At 61.0% G+C, this 19,875-nt stretch overlaps 1 protein-coding gene across 3 annotated transcripts in view; it reads right to left on the reverse strand.

Annotated features, from left to right (window-relative positions):
• The window catches only part of OSBP2 (oxysterol binding protein 2), a 130,080-nt gene that overhangs the window by 15,733 nt on the left and 94,472 nt on the right, over window positions 1–19,875 (reverse strand). For all 3 annotated transcript variants that reach the window (XM_045826874.1, XM_045826873.1, XM_045826875.1), the window contains 3 exons: window positions 17,879–18,135; window positions 720–915; window positions 24–141 (listed from right to left, as the gene is read on the reverse strand). In XM_045826874.1, the coding sequence (XP_045682830.1) occupies window positions 24–141; window positions 720–915; window positions 17,879–18,135 (571 nt within the window). The remainder of the gene's footprint in view (window positions 1–23; window positions 142–719; window positions 916–17,878; window positions 18,136–19,875) is intronic.

A 19,875-nucleotide genomic window follows, 5' to 3' on the forward strand; every position in this document is an offset into this window, starting at 1 on the left:
CAGCCGTCCCCGGGGGAGCCCACCTGTCCTCCTTGGCCTCTGTGATCACGGTGATGAAGGATGTGGAGTCTTCCATGGCATCAAAGTACTCGGTATCCTCATCTTCCTCACTGTCCTCTCCTTTGGGAGTCAGGAAGCTTCCTGGGGACACAGGCAGAGCTGCCGCCTCAGTTGGCAACTTCACAGAGTCTCGTCTCGCCCGCCCGCCTGGGGAAGCCCACAGCCTAAGGGCCCCTCCTCCCCCTTCCGTGCTTCCCCGCCTAGGTCCTGGTTGGCCAGGCTGTGGCCGCCTCCCTCGGTTTTCCGGGTTGTGCCTTCCTCTCAGTGCTCTGGCGCGGAGGCCTCCTCACTTGCAGAAGCCTCCCCTGACCTCTCAGTAATGCTGGTCCGTCTGCCTGCGGCCCAGCTGCCCTTTCTGCCCTCCCCAGGGTGCCCATGACTCCTGGCCTGAGGTGGTCACCTGGCAGCCCTGCCACAGAGGGGACAGTTGGGCTCGCTAAACTTATCTTTTGAGAACTGGAACCTAGACACAGGAGACTTGCCACACAGGGGCAGGCATGGGGAACACAAAGCCATGGAGAGGCCGGCCAGAGTCGGCCACAGCAAGACCCAACGTGGGCACGGCAGGGGGAGCCAGCGGGCGGAGGGGGAGGCTGAGGGCGGAGCGGACAGGGCATGCTAGTCGGATGGGCACAGTCCCACGGCCCTGGCCCTCTCACCCTCGCTGAAGCTCTGGGTGGGGTTGGAGGCCCGGCAGGGGACGCTGCTGCGGAAGGCCCGCTCGAGGCTGTTGTGCTGCTTGGCCAGCTGCTCGATCGTCTCCTCCAGGTGGATGCGCTGCTCTTGCTCATACTGCAGCGCACGCTGCCATTTCCGGCTGTGTGCCTCCGCTAGTTCCAGGAAGTCCTTGCAGGCCTGGGGAGGGAGGGGGCGGGGGCCTGTGAGCACAGGGCGCGTCTGCTCCCATCCCGTCTCCCCCCGACCCCACCCCACCTCCGCAGGGCAGTGAGGAAGACCCTAGGGTGCTGTCTCCCCTCCCCTCCCCCTCCCTTGGGTGGTCAGAAACAGCTCTGCTGCCCCCATGTCCCCCTCTGGCTTTCATGGGGACATGGGGACCCTGGCTTTCTCAGAGCCAGCCTAGGAACTGCTCTGGTCAGCGTTCCACAGTCTCGATGCCACCTGAGAGCTCCAAAGCCGGGGTGTGCTGGCCGAGGCCGCCCGGCCTGCAGCAGCTGGGGACGCTGGCTTTTCGTCATGACTGGGGCCCAAGCTCTCAGCTGTCACATCCTCAGTGTGGTGCTACACCTGAGATCTGTCACGACCCCTGTCCCCACTGGGCCCCAAGGTGCCCCCGGCAGCTCAGACCAATCCCTGGCTTTGGCACAGAAGGAGGGAAAGCCACCATATTTGGCTCTACTGCCCGGTTCAGACAAGTGATGGAGTCTTGTCTGGTAGAGGAACTGGGACTGGAGTTACCTCAAAGGCTGTTATCACACAAGGCTGTTTTTAAGGTTCCCTCTTCACACTTGGGGCCCACTATGACGCCCAGATTCTTTCCAGCTTCCCAGGTCCATAGGCGGTCCCACCACACTCTCGTGCAGCAGGGGTTGGTCATTCTGCCCCTGTCATCACAGTGAACAGGAGGACCCAGGCCTCAGCTGTTGTCCCCCGAGGGCATCGAGGTCCAGGCCGGGGACCTCTGGATATGCCCTTTCTGGACTCCTAACTGGGTAAGAAGAGACATGTTTCCTCGGCCCAACCTGTTTTGGGTTCTGGCTGCCCCTCCCCAGCATGCCCCTCCCAGTCCTCGTGGCACCAGCTACTGGGCTCCATGCACACCACACACTGTCTGACCCTGAGCTTCAGAGACATGCTTTTCTGGAGGGAGAAGGGCACATGGACCCTCACCTGTGGCACAGGGACAAGTGCAGCACTGTCTTAAAGGGCTGTTGTGAAGAACCAGGTGATACAGCGTCACAACCCAGTGACTGAGTTGCCCTGCCCTGGTGAACACCTAAGGCTCCGCCCCTCACTATGTAACAGGTGTGCTGAGACAAAAAAAAAAAAAAAGAAGGCCCAAACAAAAGAACAGATCAAAGCTCCTGAACAAATACAACTAAGTGACACAGAAATAGCCAACCTATCAAATGCACAGTTCAAAGCACTGGTGATTAGGATGCTCACAGAATTGGTTGAATTTGGTCGCAAATTAGATGAAAAAATGAAGGCAACGCTAAGTGAAATGAAGGAAAATGCACAGGGAACCTATAGTGATGGAATGAAAGCTGGGTCTCACATTAATGGAGTGGACCAGAAGAAAGAAAGAAACAACCAAACAGAAAAGAATGAAAAAACAAGAATTCAGAAAAATAAGGAGAAGCTTAGGAACCTCCAGGACATCATAAATGTTCCAACATCCAAATTATAGGGGTACCAGAAGGGGAAGAGAAAGAGCAACAAGTGGAAAAGTTATTTGAACAAATAATAAAGGAGAACTTCCCCAGTCTGGCAAAGGAAATAGACTTCCAGGAAATCCAGGAAGCTCAGAGGGCCCCAAAGAAGTTGGACCCAAGAAGAAACATACCAAGGCACATCATAATTACATTAGCCAAGGTAAAAATGAAGGAGAGAATCCTAGAAGCAGCAAGAGATAAGGGGACAGTAACCTACAAAGGAGTTCCCATCAGACTGTCAGCTGATTTCTCAAAAGAGACCTTACAGGCAAGAAGGGTCTGGAAGGAAATATTCCAAGTCATGAAAGACAAGGACCTATATCCCAGATTATTCTATCCAGCAAAGCTTTCATTTAGAATGGAAGGGCAGATAAAGTGCTTCTCAGATAAGGTCAAGTTAAAGGAGTTCATCATCACCAAGCCCTTATTTTATGAAATGTTAAAGGGACTTATCTAAGAAAAGAAGATAAAGAAAAAACATGTATAGTAAAAGGACAAACTCACAATTATGAACAACCACACCTAAAGCAAAACCAAAAGAAACTAAGTAAACAACTAGAACAGGAACAGAACCACAGAAATGGAGGACACATGGAGGGCTAGCAGCAAGGGGGTGGGAGGAGGAGAGAGGGGGAAAAGGTATAGAGAATAAGTAGCATAGACGGTAGGCAGAAAATAGACGGGGAGGGTAAGAATAGTATGGGAAATGTAGAAGCTAAAGAGCTTATGACACATGGACATGAACTAAAGGGGGGGGGAATGTGGGTGGGAGATGGGGTACAGGGCAGAGGGGAGTGAAGGGGGGAAAATGGGACAACTGTAATAACATAATAAAATACATACACACACACACACACACACACACACATGTATATATATAAAACAAAGAACCAGGTGATGTGGAGACTCCACGGACACTCCTTCGGGGCTACCGCCAGCATCGGCCCCACACCCAGCACTCATGCCTCCGCCCCCCTGCTACCCCTGGTGCCGCTCAGACCTCTCACGTGCCCCCCCAGGAGAGGGCCCTGACCCCACTCAGGGCCCCTCAGACACTCGCCTCCCCGTCATGTCACGTCTGCAAAGTCAGCTTCTCTAGTGACTGTGCCTGTTTCTCTTTGTCTCATGGAATCCCCTAAACTCAGCAGCTGGCCCAGCACCTCTGCTGGTGGAGGGAGTGCCTCCCGTGGGGAGGTGTCCTGGATGGACCAGCACCCGCCCCTGGGGCAGGCTCCTCATGGCCCTGTGCCAGCCCCCTACCTGGGCTCGGCCGGGAGCTCCAGAGGGCTGGCTGCTCAGCTGGCCCCGGGCACGTCACTCCTTTAACAAACCGTCTGGGCACCTGCCTTCCATCATCTCACCCCCAGCAGCCACACAGAATGTGCAGGGCAAGGGCCCCTTGCCTGCCCTCCATTTTGGAGACGTAGAAATGGAGGCCCAAGGAAACCAGCAAAGTACAGCGGGAAGGGCGCAGTATCAGCCAAGAGGCCAGGGTTCCTGCACAAGCCCCTCCGCCCTCTGCACTATGTCCTGTCTGTGGGATGGAACAGTGACGCCTGACCCCATGCTCATGGCTCCCGTCTCCGCTTACCCAGCCACATCCTTGAGGTAGGACGATGGGCATCCCCACCTGACAGGTAGGGAAATGGGGGCTCAGGCCCCAGCAGCTCCCCTGCAACACCCTGGGGAGGAGGTGTATTCGCCACACCTCGGGCCTCCCAACCCTCCCCCAAAGGTCAAGGGTGGCCACGCCTAAGCCACTGTTACCGGCTTCTCCAGAAGAGGCACGGATTTATACTGACAGGTGTCCTGGCAGAGGTTGGGAGCGGAGAGACCTCGGAAGAAATCTCCTTAGGCGCTTAGGTCCTGGGGATGCGAGAGCCTGCGTCCAGGGCAGCCCTGGGGCTATTTGAGTTTGTGAGTTATGGATCTGCAAGGCTCGCCTGCTGCCTGCGGAGCTGCACTCACTGACTACCAAGCTCCTTGGGGGCCCTGGGGTGGGCCTGGGTGAGCCAGATGAGGCTTGGCCCCAGGCCTGACTGCTGCTGCCTGGCTTGGGACCTGCAGCCAAGGCTCTCTCACCCTGGGGCCTACATTGGCCTCCACCTCGCCCAGTCCCCGTCCCTCCTTACCACTGCAGGCCTCAGGGCGGCGCCCTGACAGTGGATACAGGGAGCGCCTGTCCAGGGGCCTAACTATAAGGCACCTCTTTGCCGGCTGTGTGCCAGTGGGTGGCAGAGGTGGGCAGATGATCACTCTGGGCAGAAACACTCCCGACCCTTACAGGAGTCCGGGGAGATGGGTGGGCAGGGACCCCTGACCCCATTCCACGGACAGTGAAACGGAGTCTTTGAGGTCACACAGCAGGAGGTGGCCGACCCGGTCCCAGAACCCAGGGCCTGGACACAGAGCTCGGTCCACCCCGAGCTCCTACTTCCGTGAGACTCCTGTCCACTCACCCTTCTTTGCCACAGCCCGAAGCTTGGCCCCAGGGCCCGGCCATGTTAGTCTTGGCACCCACCGCCCACTTGCTAACGAGGAAGGAGCCCCACCACTGTGGGGCGCTGGGGAGCTCTGGGGCTGGCTCAGGCCGCTGCCAGGGCAGGTGTGCTGTGCTTGTCGGAAACTCCACAGGAGGTCTGGCGCTGGTGGAGGGGGAGCGCCCTCGTGACCCCGGACGGGCACAGGGCACACCACTTCGGGGACGCCCCTTGCCGGGTCCCCCTGTCTCCCCTGAGACTGAGGCCCAGGGAGACGGTGCTGCCCAGGCCAACAGGGGGAAGCGGATGGGACCCCAGGTCTGTCTGTCCCCAGAGCCACGTCTCCCCTGCAGAGCCGGGTCCCGTCCACACGAGGCACAGCCCCCTTGCCTAACCCTAACCCTCCTGCCTTGCAGTAAGGTTGCGGAGGCCGCCCTGCGTCCCACACAGAGCCTTCATACGGGTGCGACACGTGGGTGAGGCACACGACAGGTGCTTCATGGTCTTCCAGTTCTTGGCAGTCTGTGGGCGCCTGCAGGTCCCTGACCGGCCTGGCAGCTGCAAGAGGCCGTTGGCTCCGCCCTCGCCCTTCCTTAGCTCCCCTCCATCGTGTCTGCTGCCGCCAGTCCCTGCTGACCCCGCACGGCTCCTGCAGTCGCCGGTGAGTTTGAGCAGACGCTCGTGGCATTTACAACAGAACTTGTAAAAGAGTCACTAACAGGAGCAGAACACAGTAGTCAAAGGCAACGGTAAGTAATTCCCGTGAACTCACAACAGAGGGCGCTATCTGGTCTCTGGGCTTCCTAGCAGCAAAAGCAAAGCGGGTGAGACGACTGCAGTGTTCGATTGGACAAGGGCCTCGAGAGCCGGGCAGTTCTAAACGTTACCCTTGCCTAAATGTTAGAATGCGGCATGGTATCTGGCAGATGCAGCTGTAAACAAGGTGAACTTCACCCGCACGCAACCCGATGAATGTGGCCAGGTGCAGAGAAGGAAAGAACTCCACCTGTGGTTGATACACTGCACGTAGTGTATACATGCGGTGCTGAGCCTCCCCTCCGGAAGGCAGAGCTTTCCAGGTGTGAATCCCCTCTCCCTCACCTGCTGCAAGTAAATAAGACTCAGCCTTGCCACAGCCACATCTAGCTCCTGACGAGAGCACTCCACATGGCAAACCCCTTGAGTTCAGTAACCCCACAAAGACGAATTAGGCTCTTTACCTCCTACGCCTGACACTCATGAGCTCCAATACTTTAGAAATGACCATCTTCTCTTCCGAGGGCAAGTGCAGGTGGGCTGTACATGCCAGGGCCGCTGACAGCCCCTCGTGGACCCGGCCCTAAATCCTCTCCAGCCACGTCTCCTAGGGCGCCACCCTCCTCGCACCGGTGAGTACTCCCCACCAGGCACACTGTCCCCTGCTGAGAAATCCCCTTCTGTGGCTCATCCCAAACACCCCTGTGTACTCCAATGCAGCCACCGGGGGCCAGGGCTGTCTGCGCATCCTCACAAGTACCGAGGCAGCCGTTTTCGGGAGGCCCAGGGACTTAGCCCGGGCCACAAAGCGCTATGTGGGAGGACCCAGGTGCAAGTCCCCCTGGTCCCCACCTGCAAGTCTCCCAGGGCATGGGACCGGCACTGTCACTGTTTATTTGGTAAAGCTGCATCTTTATGGCCACCCGGATGTCCCTTGAGGGCACAGGTGGTGTGGCATCCAGCGGCCTTGCTGGACAGGAGCTGGGCTCCCACAGAGGCTCACCGGCAAAGGTGTCAGGGACTAATCTTGATGAAACCACAGGACCCGGCCCTGCCTTGACCATGCCTGCCTCCCAGCCCCTGGTCCTGCTGCTGGGGACATCGCCCACACAGCCAGGGCTGCTGGCTGTAACCTGGCTGTGTCACCTCCTCCTTGCTGCCACTGCAGGACAGGCTGCTGTACAGCAGCAAGGAGACAAGAAGAGAAGTCCCCAGGAGAGCTGTGGCTTCCTTCTGGCCACGTGTGGCTAGGCTGTGCACACAAGATCAGAGTGTCATGGTCACCTAAAGAGGGGGCCAGGGCTGAGGCTGCTGTGCCCCAGCACCTAGGGGCACGTGTGGCTGGACCCAGGCCTTTGCCACTGCCACCGCTGTGGGGGGTGGGGAGGCCACCTGCAGCAGATGGCTGCCCCTGGCACCCCGTGGGCTGTGGAGAGCCCAACCGTCCCCCCACTCCACCCCACCCCAATGCACCTACCTGGTCTCCACCCCCAAGTCCCAGGGTTTCCTCTGGCTCTGCCACCCTTCTGCAGGCCCCATCCTGGCCGCACAGCCCGGAGAGGCAGGTGCTGGCCTGGCCCTGCCACCCACCCGGAATGCTGAGTTAGTGGGTGCACTGCAGTGTGCTCACTAAGCTGGATTAGGCCTGGGGCCCAGCAGGGGGCTGCTGGGGGATGGTTCCCAGGATCTAAACCCAGGGTCACATTTCCCCTGAGGCTCTGCCACAGCCCTCAGAGCTCCTGCCTAGGCCTGAGCAGGAGCAGCATCGGGGGCACCCGGAGCCTCCTACCCACACTACGCTTGCTCCCAAGTCAGGCAAGGGGCAGAGAGCAGGCAGAATAAGGAGCCCAGCATCCGGGCCCCTCGTGGGCACTGCCTCACTGCCCACCCTGGGTGGGTCTATGACCCCCTGGGCCTTGGCATCCTCATGGGACAGAGGGCTGAACCCCAGGACTCCTAAGGAACCCCTTATTCTGTGGCCCATCAGGGTGACTGTCCCCAGGATGGAAAGGGGGTTCCAGGATCCTGCCCCTGCCCCTTCCTCCCACCCCCAAGGCTCCGGAGAGGCTCCTTGAGATGAGAAGGTGTGGGGCCTGCAGGCAGCGCGGTTCTCCCTCTGCGGGGAGGGCAGGGAGCTCACTAACCGCTCAGAGGAGAGTGGGAACCGAACAGCCCGGCACAGAAGGGCGGCTCCCACACGGGGTGGGCCCTGCCTGCTCACGGAGGGACCCCCCTTCCCAGAGCCTGGCCTGGTGAAGGGGGCTGTGAGGCTGCCCACCGAGAGGAAACTGGGGTGGGGCCAAGCTGTGTGACTCCAAGGGAACCTGCTGCGGGTCACCCTAGTGGCCGTCCCCACGGGACTGGGCCTCTCTGAGCTGCAGCCCCTGCCCGGCTGTGCCCGGGAGGACACACTCTAATCGCTTTTGCAGTTCCTAATCCTAATCCTGACTGTGACCTCACTGCTCCCCAAATGCGGGCAGGTGGGTGAGCAGGGCGTGGGGCCAGCCAGCCTGGGTCCCCTGCCTGTCCGGTGTGTGGTCCAGGGAAGCCTCTCAAGCCCTGGGGAGGGTCTGCGGAGCCAGGACCCCACTGGGGCCTGCCCTGCAGTGGCTGCTTGGAAACCTTCAGTCACTCTCCTGCACCATCACTGCCCTCCTAGACAGGGGCGTGAAAAGGGTGCTAGAGAGTGGCTGGACATTGGGGTTGGAGGCCCGGGACTCACAGAGGAGGTGGGGGATGAACCAAGTGCCCAGAGATTCCAGGCTGGGCCGAGAGGGTGCCCTGGGCCAACAGGGCCAGCGTGGTGACCGGCTCTGTCTCCACAGCACACAGAAAGTTCCAGGGACCCTGGGTGCAGCGAGGGCGGGAGAAGGGCTGTTTCCACCTGCAGCCAACCTGGACCTGCCAGGTGTGTGACGGTGACGTGTTGGGTCTGCAGCAACACTCAGGCTTTGGGGGTTGTGGGGGGGGGCATGCCCCACACTGGCCTTCAGTCCCAAAGGTGAAGAATTTGAGGAAGTTGTGTGGAGTCATGGCCTCCTGCAGCCCGTCCGTGTGGCCAGAAACTCACACCAGGGGACACGCCGGGGCCAACAGGGCTTCTCCTTCCCCTCCTGCCGAGGAACAGCCGGCTGGCCTCAGGACACATGGCGCAGAGGCAGGAAGGGGCAGGGCACTGAGATCCGGGCCAGGGCTGCCTGGCTCAGAGGCTGCCCCACAGGAAGGAGCACGGCCATCTCAGGCCTCCGAGAGCGCAAGTGGGGCCCTGGAAGCTGTGACAGCATCCTGGGCTTGGACTGGGGGGGCGGGGGGGATGTTCCTTTGGGTCAGGACCAGCCGAGCCACCAGAGCCACCATCTGTGTATCGACTGCCCCCGGGCCCCTGGAGGCTGAGCAGCTCCTCCCAGGGCTGGGGTGGGCTGGGCACCTGCCTTTGCCCACTCCTCGCGTGGTGCCCAGCCAGCCCTCCCCGACACCACAGGGACAGTCACCGCATCTCCCTGATGGACTCACGGCGCCAGGGAGGCAGCTTTTCACTTTGATTCAAACTTTAAAATAGCCCTTCCCACATCCAGAATAGCTTAGTCCTCGCACATAGAATAGCACCATCTGGCCACCAGTGTGCCAACTGAGTTTAGACCGTTCTGGAATCTATTTTTATTCACCTCCCTAGGACCCAAATGAGCAAGCTGTCAGCAGCAGAGCAGTGGTCGGCCGGACAGGAACCTGCCCGTGGGCCCGGAAGCAGGAGGCGGGGCAGCCCTGGGGCCTCACGGTGCTCCGCTTGGGCGAGTGCGAGGGCCCCATGTGACTGCCACGTGGGGCTCAGAGGAGCCTCCGAGTGACTCTAGCAGGAGACACTCCTCGGATCTGGGCCTTTAAACCTGTGATGCCCCGAATCTGACGCCTTGGCTCTAAACTGCTGTCTCTGCGTCAGCAAACCTGCTGCACCTGCCCTCAACCTGTCCCCACCACCGCTCCCCTCCTGCCCCCGTGACCCACTCTGGCCTCCGCACCTCCCCCACCCTCATGCCTCCAATGCCCCCGCTGCGCTGTGCTGCACTGCACTCTGCAGCTTCCTTCAGCTGCAGTTGGAGCCCACGGCCTCCCCCTCTGGCTGCTCGGGGCTTTCCCGAGTCCCTGCCGTCAGGGTCTTGCCCAGTCAGGGTCCTGCCCAACCGGCTCTACTGGAGGCCCAGAAATGGGACCCTCATGGGCCTGCCTCGGTGAACCAGGGGACCTAGAGTGCAGCGTCTGTTCTGCTGGGCCCCGTGAGGTGAGCCCGGTGGGCAGCCTCCCTGCTGCTTTCTGCCCCCACCGGGCACCCCAACTGCCTCTGGTCTCCTGTGGGGCTTGCCCTCCCGCCCGCTCAGCTCACTGGCTGGCTGCACAAAACCTGTCCCCGGGAAAGGGTCTGCATCCTGCCAGCATCCGTGGGACCGACCAGTGGGTCCACAGCCTGCTGTGAGGGCTGGGACAGGGTCAGACAACACATCCCCCGCCCCATCTTCCAGTGGCTCGGGGCCACACCTGCCAGCCCCTCCTGGCGGCCCTGTCCTCTCAGCCCCGGAGCAACCCCGCTGGCCCTTCCCTCGCGCCACACAGCAGTAGCCACCGCTTCTCCGGCTCCTCTCCCCCAGGCCCAGCCACCACTCACCCTTAGGCGACAACAGGGGCCTCCTAAGGGGCCTCCACCTACCCGCCCCGCCTCACAACAGCCCTTTTTCTGAGCAGTGGCCAGCTCTCGCTGAAATGCGGGTTGGACTGTTTTCCTTGGCTGCACAAGCCCCTCATCCAGAGTGGAGGGCAAAGTGCTCTCCACGACCACACGTGAGGCCTCCCGTGACCGGTTCCCATCTCCCCAGGCGCCCCTCCCACAGTCACCCCAGCCTGCCTGGTTCAGGCTCTTCTCCCCACCTCCCTGCACCCCTCCCCTGCCCTCCCCTCCAGCCAGTCTGTCCGAGACCTCTTGCTGCAACCTCCAGCCTGCTGTTTTCTCCATCTTTTTGCCTCTGACACGTCCCATCATCTCCACGGTTACAGTTCCCAGACTTTGGTCACCGTGTGCCCAGGGCCTAGGCCAGGACCTGGCTGGACTGTGGAGGGACCATGGAGGGCCTCCCACGCCTCAGTGTCCACCAGCAGCCACATGCTGCCCTGTCGAGAAGTGCTGGGTAGGGTGTGGGGTGAGCTGGGCTCACCTGAATTCACGACTCCTGAGGGCCACAGGGTCACGTGGTTGGAGGGGCCGTGTCCTGGGCCCTGGGCAAGTCACCAGCTCTGAAGAGCCTCTCCCAGCTCAGTTGTGGGGCTGCGTGGGGAGCAGTCTATCTTGCTCAGCCCCACCTCCAGGGCCTGGAGGAGCAGCTGTGGGGAAACAAGCCCAGCGAGGGGCCCCACACTGCAGAGGGAGACGACCACCACCACCTGCCCCGCAGCTCTCAGCGCCTTCTGACTGGGCCTGTGGCCGCCTCTCCTGGGGCCAGGGTAAGAGGAGATGTGGGTGGGTGGCTTACGGAGGTCCCAAGGGCGCACGGGGCAGGGAACTGGAAGTGAAAGCACAGAAGCAGCATTTCTCTGGCCAGTCTCGGCTGCCTGGGCCTGCAGACACAGCCTGCTCCCACCGGCCAGACGGGGAGCCTGGTGGGGGGCGGGGGCGAGTACGCCCCCAGAACGACCACACAGTACCGTGGGCTCCTCTGCCCAGGGCAGTGGCCGTGAGGACAGAAATCAAGAGCCACCCGTGGGGAGCTCAGGCCCACCAGGAGAGCGCGTGTGCTGGGCCAGCTGACACGTGACGTAACCTTTCTGCACTCACCCCATGGCCGGGGAACACTGAGCACATCTCCTCCCAGCCCTGGCCCGGGAGGCAGCCACAGTACCAAATACAAGGTGTGGTGATAGGTGACACAGCCCTTTCCGCACAGCCCGTGGCCAACACCGGGGATGGCCCAGAGGCTGACGGCTGTGACACCAAGGCCTCCTGCAGCTGCGCCTGTGGCCCTTGGTCCAATCACAGACCCTTGGGCAAAATGACGGCTCTGGCCTCAGGGCGGCGCCTGAATAACACAAATGAGGAGGACAAGGAAGCTGTGAAGACACCACCTCCTGTGGCTGCCCTGAGGAGCAGACGAAGTGAGGGGAGGAAAGTGGGGCAGGCTGCTGTGGTCGCATTGCCACCAGCCCCGAGGCCTGTCCTTCCAACCAGGGCCCTCTGCTTCACCACGAAGATACAGTCATAGGAAAAAGAATAAACCTTGAATTTATTTTCCTCACTTTATAAAAACGAATACCCAAAGCCTGAGAGAGTAATATGTGCCAATTCCATCATCCTTCACCCTAAACCGTGTGACTGATCCAGTGCGGCCACATCGGGCGCACCGGGCCGGCGGAGCACCGGTGCACAGGCGTCCGCGGCTCAGGCTCAGTCTAAGAGCCAAAGCCATTTCCAGTGCTGTGGCTTCCTCCTAAGTGACAGGCTAATTCACACTTACCCAAACAGTAATCCAACCAGGGAACTGCTGGGCTGCCTTTGATCAGACTCACAGAATCACCCACTAGGGAATTTTGCCAGACACTAAGCGGTTCATTCATTCGCTGCTGCATTCTTTCACAACCTGCTTGTGCGCATGCTCGCTCCCTCGCTCGCTGAGGCTGCTGCGTGCTGGGCACAGTGCCAGGCACGGAAGCTCCGGGCCACTGGGGTTGCAAGGGAGACCATGTCCTGTCCTTGCGGGAGGCAGGGAGGCCCTGCCAAGATGCTGCAGTGAAAAAGCCTATGAGACGCCGGACCCACAGGCAGGGCGGTGTTCAGCGGGGGTGGGGGGTAGGGACTGGGTTGAGGGTGGCAGGGGTGGGTCTCCTAACCCTCCCAGCCCAGCACAAGGGAGGGGTGAGTTTATTTCTCCCCTGTGAGGCAGCAGGTTATAGAAGCTTCCGGAATCAGGAAGACGTGGACTCATATCTTTTGCAGCTGCCTCAGTTTCCCCACTGTAACGCTGAGTGGGTGAGGAGAGGTCGGTGTGCAGAGGTCTGGGACGCAGTGCGACCATGGGGTGTTAGTTCCTTTTCCTGTCCTGGCTCCTTGCTGGCCGGGGGCCCACCCCAAGCCCCCCCCCCAGCCCCTCCCTTGGGAGCTGGGGCCTGGGGCAGAGGAACTGCCATCTGGGAGGGAAGACAGCACCCAGGGCTGACTCAGCTGGGTGAACTGGGAGAAGGGGCCCTGGGAGTAGAGAGGGTGGGGGGAGAGAGAGAGGGAGACACATGGGCAGCTTCCCAGAAAAAGTAACCTCCATCTGAGGTGGGACAGGTGGGCAGGGGCTGAGAGACTGGCGTCTTCAGATCTGGTGAGCTGTCCAGGCTGGCGGGAACCCCAGGACAAGTGGCCAGAGGGGAATGCGTGGGAGACAGGGCTGGGGAGGGGCTGCTGGGCCCTCAGGGGGCGCTCAGGAGTTGTGTGAGTCCCGGGCTCCATTCCTCCCTCGCTGCCCAGAAGGGAAAATGTGTCCGCTCTCCTTTGCAAGGCAGCAGGGTGGTGAGGCTGCCACCCACACGGTCAGGGAGGTTTGCCCAACAGCCAGGTCCTACCCACGACTGGAGAACCGTCCACAGAGCCTGGGAAGGGTGGGTGGGCTTCAGAGATAAACCAGTGTGGGTCCCTGTCCCAGGGCACCTCTTACAGGGAAGTGGTTAGGAGTGCAGTGCGCAGCATACGGTGACAGCCCAGGAACGGCCACTGTTAATACTTCCCTCCCCGGCCTGGGAGAAACCCTCTTTACCCTCCCAGGCCCAGCTCCGTGGCCACTGCTTCTGCCCTCTGTAGGCACCCGCTGACTGACAGGACACACAGCTGGCATCCCAGGGTCACTCTGCTGCTGGGCTGCAGTCAGCTTGGCCTGAGTCCACCTCCCAGGCCCTCTAGAAACTTGGCCTTCAAAGGTGCGAACGTGAGCTGCTGCCCCTACGTAGCTAGCACTCAAGAAGGCCACACTGCTGAACCCACGTGTGACGCAGCGTCACTGGGAGAGTCCTCTGGACTGTGAGCTCCAGGGACAGAGCTGAGTCCCCGCCTGGCACAGGCCCCCGGCAGCTGCTCAGCTCTGGGTTTGAGTCCCGTCAGGCAGGACCTCCCTAACTGCCCGAGCCATGTGGTCACGGCTTCGCCATGTGCTGAGGGGGAAGGTTACCCTGAGTGCACTCTGGTGCTGCTGCCCTGCTCAGATGCTGCCCCCGGAGGGCTGGTCCAAGGCCCACCCAGCACCCCGCTCCAAGTCCTGGCAGCGGGAACCACAGAGCGGGGAGGAGGCCGGGGCTCAGTATGACATTCCTGTGGCTTCACTTCATCGAACACTGTCCCCATTTCTCAGCAGCCAGGTTGGGTCATTTCTCTGCAAGGCAGGTGACCAGGTGGCAGCGGGTGGTGACAGGTGGCTCTGTGGCCCAGGGCTGCGTGCAGAGCCTGTGCTTTCTCACTGACCTCATTCAGGTGAGGACGTGGGGCTGGGTGGCTCTGCAAAGGGTGATGTAGCAGGCAGGCAGGCAATGCGGGCTCCTCGGAATGCTTTTCTTGAGACATGAGTCCCGCTATAAAATATCACATTCTGGGCACTCCCGCTGGGACACAAGCAAGACCTGAACCTGACCTCAGGGGGCACAAAGCCTCGTGAGAGGGCAGAGGTCAAAATAACAGGCTGAACTCCATGTGGCTGGCTCAGCACGGCACAGCAGTGCCCCTGGGTCCCAGGGCTCTCTAGCCAGGAGGACCGGCTTCCTGACTGGGGGCTCGGAAGGCCTCCGGCCACGGTGACGTCCATGAGGGGCTTCTGAAGGACGACAAGGGACCTGTCAGTTATCTAGGAGGTGGGGAAAGGGTGTCCTAGAGGGTACAGCATGGGCAGGGGTCATGGGCAGAGGCCTAAACGGGGGAAACTGTGTCACTGTTCAATAGTCCTGATCCAGAAATCTCCTGGATGCACCTGGCTCCCTCAGACACCTACAAGGGGCGCCATCCCCTACACCAGGTGAGATCAGCTCCCCAGAACGGGCCTTGTCACTAACCCTGCTCTTCTGGGAGCCAGTGCCCTGAAGGTTTATGGTACAGACAGCCTTTCCTACATTTGAAGGAGGTTAGAAAACTGTCCCTCTGCGTTTCTCCCGGAAGCGGAACAGCCCCAGATTCTCGGCCGTCTTGGGGAAAGCGAAGATGAAGCAGCGGTCTCGCCCGCCGTGGGAAGGTGCTGCTTGCCCAGGGCTCTTTGAAGGACGCACGTGCCTGCGGGCTCCGGTTGGCTGGCCATCTCCCCTTTCCTAGTCTGCTTGCATGACCCAGGCTCAGTCGGAGCCCAGGAGGTGGACAGCCCATTCACAGCGCGCAGTGGGGACAGGTGTTCCCCCAGCTCAGGCACAGGGGCTGCCGGACGCTTCCCCACGGGTCGGGTAGCGGCTCACGGGCGTTGGGCAGGGGCAGGGCTATGGAGCTGCCGTGGGTCCGGCAGTGGGGAAAACAGCAACGTCCTCTAACAGTGAGATCCGGAGGGACTGGAGGGGTGCCGAGTGGTGCCTTCTGGGGACAATTGCAGTGGCTTCCCCCCATTCTCCATTCCCAACTTCCTAGAAAGGGCCCCGGCGGGGCTGCAACCCAGAGGTAAAAGGCATGCCAGGGACTCAGGTCCCCAAGATTGGGAGTTCACTATGGGCAGATGCAAGGTCACCCTCTGTGTGCTGACCTCAAAGTGGGAGGGGCCTCCAAAGCCCCCCTTACCCTCACCAGCTTAGAGGGCATCACGCCCACCGTGGGCCACACAGACCTGGACTGGCACCCCCGCTCGGCTGCTTACTGGCTGGGTGACTCTGGGCAGCTCAGGGGATTTCTCTGAGCCTCAGTTTCCACTCTGGCACTAATGATATCTAATGATACTAATGAGGCTGTAGGGGGCACGAAGTGGTCCTGGGTGTGAGGGGGCTCTCCCTGGGCCTGGGGTGGGGGAGTGGGAGCCATACTGTTGCCTTAGTTACAGGTCCCTGGTCCAACCCCCTCCTTTTATCAGATGTAGGTCAAGGCCTGGCCGGAGGTGGGGATGCTCTCTGCCTAGGTGGCCCCTCTGCACACAGTGGGGCTTTGGACACTGGGTGTCTGACAGCTGTGCAAACCACCTTCCCAGAACTGACCTATTAAGAGTCCCTTCCAGGTGAGGAGCAGCTGTCAGGAAGGCCGCCCAGCAGAAATGCAGGCCTTTGCATGCACCTGGGCTACCAGCGTGGCCGGTCAGGGCTGGCACCCCCCTTCTGTGCACCCTTTCCCCAGTGGAGGGGACGGGAAGAGGCCCTGACGTCGGGTGCACGCTAGCAGGTGGCGGAGCCCCGCCCAGAGCACAGCTCTCCTGCCACTCCTGTCTGAGCTTCCTGGTGCCAGAACTGAAGACAGGGGTCATCATCAAACCCAGGGGCCATCCTTCCCAGGAGGCGACTCACTGTGCCCTCGGAGGGTGAGCCGTGTCTGTGACTCGCAAGCAAGGACGAGACTACGACACCCCATAAAACACTGCGCTGGAGATGCCAGTGGAGAAGCTCATTATCGGGGGAAACCAAAGCCGCTTACTCAAGACAAAGTGGCTTCCGTCTCAGTGGGCAGAAGGCAGTGCCAGGGAAGCTGTGGGCGGCAGTGGCCCTGGGCATGGATAGGGAAACATTAACACATCGTTACGCCATTAAATGCTTAATATACGTGCAGGGAATGCAGGGACCTGGGCCCCCAGAGTTGAGGGGCAGGGAGGAGGCCAGGAGGCCTCGAGGGTGGTCACAGGAGAACGTGAATGCAGAATGACGATGGGGCCAGCACGTAGGGCGGCCCCACGAAGCGGCACCCAGCAGCCCCTCGGCATGTGGGGACCAATCACGCCCCGAGCACAAGGAACATGGGTCCTTACACCTGCGGAGCTTGGGGACCTGTGGCTATGTTTCCTGAGTCTGGGAAAGAAGTATACTCCTCAGCCTCAGGCCTGGGGGTGGGGATTCCTGAGGCTTCCTCCTGTCTCCCGGGCTGCTCCAGGCCCAGGCCTGTCAGCGGCGGGATCAGGCTGGGGGCTGATCTGGGGCTGGTCCCCTGGCCCCCCAGCCACCACCACGCTGCCCACAGGCCCAGTGAAGCAGGCCTGGGCCAAGGCTCAGACACCCAGGGTTTCGCCTGGGGATCTTGGCCTGCAGTGGGCTCCATCTTCCCCCCACCTCTGGGTTTCCTGGTGTTGGGCAGAGAGCCTGGTCCTGACCCCTGACCACGCTCCGGTCTCACCCCCTTGCTTTGGAGGCTGCGTCCCCCACCCGGGGCTCACCTGGGCGCCAGTACTGCCCACTGTCTCTGGCCTGCCAGAACCATGTTCTCTGGACCTAGGCTGCTGCCTCTGCGTGGACTCCATTTCCCTGCGCCTCCCCTTTCCGAGCCCCTTGCTCCCAGCGCATGTGTCCTGGCCAGGACGTGCCCCCAGCTGTCCTTAGGCGAAAGCCCTGGCGGTCAGACCTGTGTCTGGAGGGCGGAGGCCTGAAGGTGCATGCACGTCTCTGGTGAACGCTCACCGGGCAGAAAGGAGAAGGGCCTTGCAGCATGCTTAAGCATGATGTTCTCTGCCACCATGTTCTCTGCCACTCCTGGCTCCCTGTCACAGCAGGCTTCCAGAGCCCCGCGCCCCAGGCTACTCCTGCGACTTGCCTCTCGTTCAGACTCTAGTTACTCATCTGGCTGCTGTCAGCTCGGCCTGACCTGCAGCAGCCCCAGTTCTGAAGGTCCCCTGGCTAAGGGAACCCCCCACGCCTCTACCACGTGTGCGCGCCCCTGTGGCCCCAGTCCTGCTGCATCTGCCTCGTACCTAAAAAAGCAGGAGCAGCCGTTGTAGGCCAGCAGCGGCAGCCACGTGCTCACCGTGTGGGCACAGCCAGCTGCTCAGCGGGGAGCCCTGGCCTTCCTCCGCCAGGACCCACCTCCTGCGGCCTCAACCCGATTGTGCGCCCGGCCCTGGTTTCCACCAGACAATTAAGAAGAATGTCCTCGCCCAGCAATGCCCAAACGAATGGGATGACAAACAGGACAGAAAACACGGGAGAGGGCTTTGAGGAACAACCCAAAGCCACCCGAAACGAAGCCCTGGTCTGTCACGCACCCCGGCTCCCCTCAGGCGCGGGTGACGGGGCGGCACTCACGTTGATCATAGCATTCGACGTGATGCGGAAGAGCGTGGCCCGCTCGTTCACGGCCTTCAGCTTCTCGCTGCTCTCGTAGGGGATCCGGAGGCTGTCCAGCTCGTTCAGGGAGCGCTGCAGCGCAGCGCCGTGCTTGGCGATGAGGTCATTGCATGTGCTGAGGTCATCCAACTTCAAGGAGAGGTTCTTGATGGTGGTGTGGAGTTCACTCTTGTCCGTCGGGGTGGTAGTCTCGTCGTCGTCGTCCCCCGAGTCATCTGTGGGGAGACACAGGGTTGCTGTGTTTATCACTGACGGCAGGAGAGGCCCGCCCAGCCGGGGCCCACTCAGCAAGGACAGAGCTCCACACAGTGCCCCCAGGCAAGGTGAGGTACCCACCAGCCTTCCCTGGGTGGGCGCAGGCCCTCCTGAGGCTGTGGGCCTGCCCCCCCCACACAGGTACCAGCCCCCCTGAGCTGGGATGTGCGCACAGGGGGGGCCACACTGTGTGGAGAGAGGGAGATGCTGTGTGGGAGCAGCTCTCACCCCCAGGCCGGAGACCCCAGACAAAGCCCAGCTCCTTTCTCCACACTACAGGCCTAGCCCAAACCAACCTACACTTTCCCGCCAGCCTCACTAAGCTGTCCCTGCCACACGCCTCCCCCAGCCACTCCAAACTGCCCCTGTTCCCTGCACACACGCAAGTGCGCGTACTGGGGGCCTTCCCCACTGTGTCCCCCCTCACCTCACCTGGACTGAGATTGTTTCTAAGCAGTATGCTTTAGTAAGCAGCTCAGAGGGTCCAAGTTCTGGTCCAGCTGCTGGGGACACCTCTCTCCCCTCCTCAGAGGTCTCTCTCCTACCCAACCAATGCCCAAAACCTGCCTGAAGACCCCCAGGCCAAAGTCCCAGCTCCCTGTCCCTGATTCTGCCCCTCCAGGTCACCCAACCCATCTCCCCTGAGGGAGCAAGGCCAGTCTCACGGATCGAATGGCCGGCCAGGTGGGTACTCCCTCTCCTCCCCCTCCCACCTCCCGCACAGCTGCCCAGGAGCCCCCTTCCCGGGAGTCTGGGGTGCCTTAGCTCCTGGCCCACTGCTGACCAAGTGGTCACTGAGCTGTGGGAGCTTCTGGGAGGTTCAGTGGCAGCTGGTCTGCGCCCTGCTCCTGCTCCAGTGCCGAGCACAGAGCAACCAAGAGGCTAACAGAGGCCTGGGGGTGCCGGAGCCTGTAACCGCTGAGGGGTTTCCGAAATGCCTTCTTCCAGAAGCGATCAGCAAGAAACATTTTTGTTTTGTAGATAAAGGAAGTCTGTAACCCAAGACACACAAGTTTTTAAAAAGTGCACATTGTGAGAGAACAGATTTTTTCCCACATGGGCAGGATGTGTGGGGGCGGCCACGGCCGAGTCACGGCTCTGAGCGTGCCCTGAGCTGGTGGCAGTGCCAGGCCAGCCAGGGGCGTGGGGCCCAGTTGAGAGGGGGCGGTGGGGGGGGGCACCCCTTGTACACTCTGTCCCTGCAGCCATGAGGAGCCTTGGGCTAGCATCCAGGCTGGGGACAGGAATGTCTCCCCCGGGCCCGCCCAACTGCAGCCCCCACATGACCAGTGGCTGGAGACCACACACGCCAGGCCAGGCTGCGGGCCGCTGGCTCTGTGGACGTGAACACTGAGCCTCGCGGGGGTTAGGAGCAGACCTTGCCTAGGCCCCCTGCTCTGTGGGTGAGAAAGTCCCAGTTCCTGGAAGACTAGCCACCCGTTCAGATCTGAATCAGGTCGGTCAGCATGGAGGCCTCTCCTCTCTCTGGGACGCCTCAGAAAGGCTCCGATAGCTAATGCCAGGCCCTGGGGGGGCACCGCTTCTGTTCATGCATGTTGATGACCCAGTGAGAGAGGTCTTTACCTTGTATGATAACACATTCACAGGTTCTGGGAATAAGGACATGGACAGCACTGGGGGCCATTACTGCGAGACCGCACCGAGTGCCTGAGGCTGAGCTGAACACCGGGCTGTGCTCT

The sequence above is a fragment of the Phyllostomus hastatus genome, unplaced genomic scaffold (genome assembly GCF_019186645.2).
Source record: "Phyllostomus hastatus isolate PE091 unplaced genomic scaffold, TTU_PhHast_1.1 phas_scaffold_760, whole genome shotgun sequence".
In the NCBI taxonomy this organism is placed as follows: domain Eukaryota; kingdom Metazoa; phylum Chordata; class Mammalia; order Chiroptera; family Phyllostomidae; genus Phyllostomus; species Phyllostomus hastatus.